We start from the raw sequence: 7,893 nt of genomic DNA, 5'->3' as shown, positions 1-7,893 counted from the left end.
AACCAGGTTGGTGGGGGCAGGCGATTCTGATTTTTCTGTTTCGAGTTTAAATGACCTCTTCCACTGCACGGGTGTTTGTTCACATGAGGTAATAATATTTCATTACTCAGTACTACAAAAACTATTCCATATTAACTTGTGTTGTCACAAATGTAATTTCCTTTTAAGTTATGGATCGTGTTGTCCTTTTCATCCGTAACCGCCGTGACCGACTTCAATCTGCTAGATTTGACTTCCTCCCTCCATCATTTCTCGTGGAGCTGATGTGTAATTACACCGGGTTTTATACCATCAAAGAGAAGCACAACTTTGTTTCTCCCCACCGCTTAAGACACAGTTCCTCTACTATCCGGGTTGGTTTACTCATGTTGATTTCCTCTACTGTCCATATCTAGTCAAACAGAGACAATGGGTTGGGCTCATCACTGATCTTACTATGGCTGCTATCTATGTGGTTGACTTTAACCCGGCAAGTCTATCTGAATTTGATGTCAAGTCCGATCTCACCCCAATTTCCACCATGCTGCCTCACCTGATGTCTAAGTACTGTATTGTCCCCAATCATTGGGGAATACAGTTACAGTCTGCTCCCAATTTCTCGTATCGAAGTCCATATTCTCCTCGAACACCCATGTATTATATGTTTCATTCCGGTTTGTGTTTGCCACTTATAACATGTATCCCATGCTTACTTTCGATATAGCTTGGTGTACAGGGTTCTCGGGTGTTGTTGCTCTTATACTGCTTGAAATAAACGCAATTGGTCTGGCTTTGAATACTATTTCATTGACGGAACAAGATGTTCGTGTAGCAGCGGAGAACTATGCCATTGCAGCTGTGTCTATGGGTTAGATATAAGTTGCCTTATGTTGTATTAATTATGTTTTATCTGATACTACATCATGATATCTTGCATATTTACATGATTTTAGCCATTAATTCTTGTATATTTTGAGCATATAGATTAGGTATTAGGCATCTTTAGGTTCAAATTGCATTCATATGTCTTTATTAGGTGTTGGAGTGTCCTATGGAGTGTTTGAGATGTTTGGGAGCATTGTGATCCAAAAGGGGGTAAAAGATGAACATGGTTGGAGGCCTTAAAGATATCTTCTATTGATAAGATCCTGGGAAGACATAGTAAATTGAGTTAGCTTTCCAAAGAAAGTGGTTTCAAGTCATTTGGAGGTATATTGTAGGAGTTATGACCAATTTACTAGAGGCGTATCAACCATGGGCGAGAAGTGGCTGGCTAGAGCCACCCACGCGTCCTGGGCGAGAATGATTTCTGGCCGGGTAGAACTGGCCGGGTAGGCTACCCCGGGCATTTTGGACGATACTGGACGAAACTTAAGTGATTCCAAGGCCGTTTTGGTCATTTCTTTTGTGTTTTTAAGGGTTTCCAAGTCTCATATAAATACTTTTGTATCTCCCAATTTGGGATTAACTATTTTTCTCTCAAAAACACATTCGTAAACCTTGAAGAAAGCTTGGATCTTTGATCTTTTTTCATCTTATTTTCTTTGTATCTTGTTCACTAAGCATGTATAACCTTGAATCATCCTTGGTTTTTGGGTTAATCATGTCTATTAGTGGGTAGATTTATCTAGGATTCATGGGCTAGGGTGATTAAGAGTGATTAGTGAAGATCTAGGATGTTTAGTTTTAAATCTACTTCTTTCCTTGCTTGTTGAGGGTCCTCAATGCTATTTTAGTCTTGATCATACTAAAATAGATCCTTAGGCCTTTCAGGCCGGAAGGTGTATGATGAAATGCCTGAACCAACTCTTAATTTTTTTAGCTTGCTTTACCAAATGGATTTGTTGTTAAAGGAGTTAGGATTGCTATTAGACTTGTTCTCCATGATTGCTTTAGTAACATTCAACCAAAGGGATTTGATGCTTGAGTTGCTTTAGCAAATGAACATTCATTTAGGGATAGAGCTTGTTTAGTATTGTGTCTAGGCATAAGGAAAGTGCTTGATTGATAGCTTGTCACCTTTAGATTGGATCTACGTCACCCAAGATCAAATGCCTAGCCCCATGAGTCCACTTGCTTCATAATAAGAAAGAAAGTTCACTCTTTTATCGTATTTCTAGTCTAGTTTTAGTTCACTTCACTTCACTCAATTTGTTGCACTTAGATTAAGCGTACACTTGCATTCCCTTTGCATTAGAATCACTTAGGACTGGTTCGACAATCTTTTATATTACATTATTTGGTTAAGGACCCTTGAAAGGTCCTCACATCACATCACTTTCTTCTCTTCCTGTTATCTTCCAAGTAAGACAATTAGTGCATCTGTATGCATCGTTATTTTAACTTATGTGTGATTGTGAACTAAATGCACGTTAGTCACATGTTTTCATTTCATAATTTATAGCTCTATTGTGTACTATCATATAAAGACCATTATTTATCCATATCTGTAAATATTATATGTTGACTCAAATCAATTTCCATTCTACAGAAAATTATACTTCCAAACTATTTGGCCACACATGCGTAGTATAGTCATGGAATATGTGTTGCCATCTGAACATGTGTTTGTTTAGTTTTAACAGATTGTTTATATTTGGTAATGTGTTGCCGCTATATTATTTGTGCCTAATTTATTAGTGTACTAGATTTTGATCCGTCCTTCAAAGGGCGGGTATACTTTTCCTTAAATTTTATTTTGTTTGAAATTAATTTTCATATATGTTTTTATATTTGTTTTTTTCTTCGTAATTACATTTGTGTATAATATTTTTCAAAAAAAAAATACCAGTAAGAAGTTTTAATAATTGTATTGAATTTGTGATGTTACATGAAACCGGAAGCATGTACGTAGAAGTGGAACCATATGGAAGCGCAAAAGCGAGATATAACAAAAATTAGGAAGCGGGTACATGTTGAAAACATATATCGGTATATATATGTATATAATAAATTTTTATAAATTTGACGACTAAAGATTATATGCTTTAAATTTAAAATAAGAAATTATTAATTTATAATAATTTTGAAATGGTTTTATATTAAAATGTGAAATAAACATAAGTTAAGTTAAAAAATTATTATATTAATTATTTTGAATATCTTTAATAAAAACCCGTAACGCTCAAAGATAACTTATATTATTAGTTTTAAAATTTGTACATTTTTATATTCTCTATTTCATTACTATTAAAATTTGGATTTATATAAATTTTAAAACTATGAATTTCTATTTTTTAATTAATTTATAACATTGTGTGTTTAAAAAAAAGACGGAAGCGTGATTCCAAAACAGAATCGTAAGTTTCCAACGTGTTTTTAAAAGTAATATTTTAGAAGTGTTTTGGAAGCGAGATTCTGAAATCTTCCACGAGGTTCCGATTCTGATTCTGGTTCCGAAGAGAGAAACGTACGTCCGATGCAGTTTCCGTGCAACCTAGCTAACTATACACTTATTTCTAAACAATTATTTATTTTACAATTATTTATTTTTTATTTTTTTAAAAAAAATTAACAAACTATAGTTAAAATTTTGTTTAGTAGTCAAATAGTAACTAAAAATTTGTATTATATGTTTTCCATTAAATTTTCATCATTTGATTTTATATAATGATGATTTATAATATATTATTACACATGATAATTTGTCATGCAATTAAAAATAGGTTTTTAGTGTTTGACCCAATGTAAATGAAAACGTCCACTTTTGCTATTAAAAACCAATCTATTTATTTAAATATCGTGAAGCCCAATTGGGTTTTTCTTGTTTGTTAAATATATTCCCAGAATTTAAATTAGATATTGGCCATTAAATATGTCGATTGAAATATTTTAGTAAAAGCGGTTTGATGCAATCCCAGATTTTTTACATCGTTATTTAATGTTAGTTTCACCAATTCCGATAATTATGCAGTTTAAGTGGTAGTTACATCGCAATTCATAATTTGATGCAGTTAATATTTTTTTTTAAGTATAGATAGTTGAAAAAAATTATATGGACTAAACATAATCAATTGGTCATGTTCCAAAATTAATAGTATTGATAAATTTAGACGGTAATTTCTCTTCCCATTTTATTAACGGTTGTATCAAGCTCACTATACTCTTTATCTTTCGGATTTGGGTTGACATTTCCAGACTAGGATATAGTATTCACTACCACCGATACTAACCAAATTTAATAGTGTTATATTTACAGTTTGGGTTCACATACCACACTTATAGTGGGATGACTACATAAGACATACTATTTGTCTCAAAACAAATAGTGTGGAAATTGTTAGGTAAAATTCCATACTATTTTCATATATGTTATACTGTTGATACTATTTTTCCTCAACATGCGTAGTATAGTCATGGAATATGTATTGCCATCTGAACATGTGTTTGTTTAGTTTTAGTAGATTGTTTATATTTGGTAATGTGTTGCCGCTATATTATTTGTGCCTAATTTAATATTATATAGATTTAGACGGTAATTTCCCTTCCCATTTTATAAAACGGTTGTATCAAGCTTACTGTACTCTTTATCTTTTGGATTTGGGTAGACTTTCCAGATTAGGGTATATTATTAACTACCACTGATACTAACCAGCTTTATAGTTTTATCTTTACAGATTGGGTTTACATACCACACTTGTAGTGGGATGACTACATAAGACATACTATTTGTCTCAAATAAAATAGTATGGAAATTGGTAGGACAATTTCCATAATATTTTCAGATATGGTATACTGTTGATCTTTGGGATTTGGGTTGACATTAACCCCTTAGGGTTTAGTTTTGATAATGAGGTTGGGGTATGTCGTGTACTATAATGATTAGGCTATATTTAGCGAATTAACCCTCCTACTACATGGCACAACATTTTTAAAATGTGTCATTTTATACTATACTATATATGACAAATAGAATAGTATTAACACTTTATGTGTGCGTGTGTTTGCTTTTTATATGTTATTTGGGAAGTTTTCAAAAGTTTTTGAAAATATATGTAATTCACCCAATTCGAAAATAGTTAAACACTGTTTAAACGTTGGATATGTGTAGGTATTTTCTGATATGTGTATAATATTCAGATTCACCGAAACTAAACAGCTTTAGTACTATTGAGCTTTGGGATTTGAGTTGACATTCTCCCCTTAGGGTTTAGTTTTGATTATTGGGGTGTACTATACTTGAGTTAGCCATGGTTGGTTACGTAACCCTCTTACTACATGCCGGATACTTTCTAATTGGATCATGTTTTTCATACTATATACCACAAATAGTATAGTAGTGACATTATATGTGTTGTTAAGGTCGGTTTGTAAGAACTGAAGAAACTTTTCTGGTGGGTTGTTGGTTGACCTATGTTATGTATTTATATTAAGTATAATGTTGTATGTTTCATTAATTCACAAATAATCCGACATTTATGCTTATCTGTGTAAAGCCTACATATTACATACTATTTACTCACACATAATAGTATGAATCTGTAGATAACACTTTCAGTAACATTTCCCTAAATTATCAATACTTAGATGTCGTTTATCTTATAACCCTTAGGGTTTAGTTTTGATAATTGTGTTTGGTGTATGTCATGTTGCAATCCTTGCACTTTCTAATTGCAAGTAAATATAATAAATTAGGTAAGCGGTTGATTCTTTATGGGAGATAGGCATCATTATATTCACATTAAAGGTTTGCGGGTGTTCCGTTACACTTGCACGTGTTTCGTGCCTAATATAGGGTTTATACAGCAGTATATTTACAAACTAAATAGAACGATATATGGCATTTCTGCATATATTTGTATATTTAGTTAAAACTTGCCTAACTTCCCTTTTAACATCATTTAGATGGCCAGTCTGTAGACGGCATAGGCTTTCGCTTATTCACCTAGTTCCCAAAAAGATGCTTCGAACTGCCTTTCGATACCTTCTCCTTAGGCTTAACTTTTTATATAGGATTACGGCAGAAAGCCCTGTTGTGTCCTAAACGACCACAACGATTGCATTTCCTGAAAGAGGAGGTACATGGTTTCTGCAACTCAATTACACCATTGAAGTCAGTTAGAGTAACCAAGTTATTTGTTTCTCAATACTATTCTATATCAAGAAAATTTCATTCTATTTAATGGTAGTAACTATGATACATGAAGCTATTATCCTATTTATTTCATACTTATTAGTTTATGATATATATTCTGTTTCTATATCATCAAATCGATTTTTCCATTACATAATGATTACTATCATGTAATGACTCAGCCTGTATATTTAATATATCATTTAAACATAAACATGTACCTTATACTCCCCTGCGGGAGAGTGTGCGGACTTTCCTAGGACGCCAAGGTGGGCGGCGCACAACAGGTGGGAGTAGGTCATATGGAGTTTCCGGTCATATTTCTAACCCTCCAACTGCTAGGACCGAATATATTTTTCCAACAAATGCCTGTCTCCATGTTGGCACATAATATGTCGGCGCGACCAATGCATCAGAAGGAAAGCCAATCCTTGTTGCCGCAGCTAAAGCATGTATACATGGAATGCTGATCTCGTCATATTCTATACAGCTGCAGTTGTCAGGTCCTAATAATACGGTGAAGCACTCCTCTGTGTTGTCCTGAACTTGAAACTCCAAGTCACCAATATCACGTACAGACAACCCTGTTGAAAGATCAAAGTCCTCCTCAACCAATTTGCGGACATTGGGTGTCAGGGTTCCTGTCTCTCTATTTGCTTTGGCTCTACGCAATGCCAACCAGCCCATTACAGTTGTGTGTATGTATTCAAACATTGTGATTAGTGGATATTCTCTAGCTTCCTTAATCACACCATTCCAAGATTCAGCTATGTTGGAATCAATGATGTTGTACCGCATTCCTTTGAAATAAGATCTAGTCCATTGGCCAAAACCTGTTACGTAGAAAGCAGGATATTATTTTATATGTACCATGCATATTATACTATTTAAGTTAAATGGAATATAATACCAACCTATGTCTACCAAATATTTAGCACATGCAGGGTTGATTTTCTGAATCTCAATAAACTTTTGATTAAACTCGGTTACAGTGAAAGCCCTTACAACAGCAGACATAAGGTTTGCGAACCTGTTTTTCTTAAATATAGCCTTTATATTGCGCCATAGGTGGACAACACATGCGACATGATGAGCGTGATTGTAAACCTGCTCCTCGATAATATTGCAATACATATGTCATATATATGTTGCATTTTTTTCTATATAAAATAATATTGTCAGATGACATAGTATTTACGAAAATAATATAGTATGGATTTGTACCTTCCTCAACCCAGTGTTTATGCTGGCATGTCGATCTGAGATGAAAACCAATCCTGGTACATCGTAAACAAAAGTGGCTAACTTCTGGAAAAACCATTTCCAAGCATCGTCATTTTCACTATCCACCACAGCAAATGCAAGAGGAAATATTTAAAAAATTTCACCTTGTGCTGATGCAGATAGGAAACAGCCACCAAACTTCCCTTTTAAGGAAGTTCCATCAACAACCACCACTTTCCGCATAGACCCATAGCCTGAGATAAAAGCCCATTATGCAAAAAAACAATACTTAAATCTTGTTCCCCCATCTTCCACATACGTACTCTCCAAGAAGCATGTGGTTCCTTCAATTAAAGCCTGAAGTAGAGCCAAATATGGGGGTATAAGTGAGTAGCTTCCTACCATTGTTCCCACTGCATGGTCCATTGCAAACTCTCTAGCTCTCTAAGCTTTCCAGTAAGAGACACTCACATAAAACTCATCCAGTAGTATTTTCCTAATAGCTGTTGCACTGGGCCCCCGTTTAATTCCAACAAACCGTGATTGCAAGATTTCTCCTATAACCTGAGTGGTAACCAGTTTGTGGTAGTTATGGCGTTCATCTACGGTGCATGTGT

General features: G+C 34.2%; 1 protein-coding gene across 1 annotated transcript; it reads right to left on the bottom strand.

Annotated features, from left to right (window-relative positions):
* Positions 1–6,367: 6,367 nt before the first annotated feature.
* On the bottom strand, positions 6,368–7,681 carry LOC108824856 (uncharacterized). The gene is made up of 5 exons (XM_018598232.1): positions 7,600–7,681; positions 7,441–7,530; positions 7,277–7,329; positions 6,967–7,159; positions 6,368–6,885 (listed from the first exon to the last, which is right to left on the bottom strand). The coding sequence occupies exons 1-5, from the start codon at positions 7,679–7,681 to the stop codon at positions 6,368–6,370; spliced, it is 936 nt and encodes a 311-aa protein (XP_018453734.1).
* Between the last annotated feature and the right edge of the window lie 212 nt (positions 7,682–7,893).

The sequence above is a fragment of the Raphanus sativus genome, chromosome 9 (assembly GCF_000801105.2).
Source record: "Raphanus sativus cultivar WK10039 chromosome 9, ASM80110v3, whole genome shotgun sequence".
NCBI classification, from domain to species: domain Eukaryota; kingdom Viridiplantae; phylum Streptophyta; class Magnoliopsida; order Brassicales; family Brassicaceae; genus Raphanus; species Raphanus sativus.
Note: the sequence above shows the minus strand (reverse complement) of the source record. Positions and strands in the feature narration are given on the sequence as shown.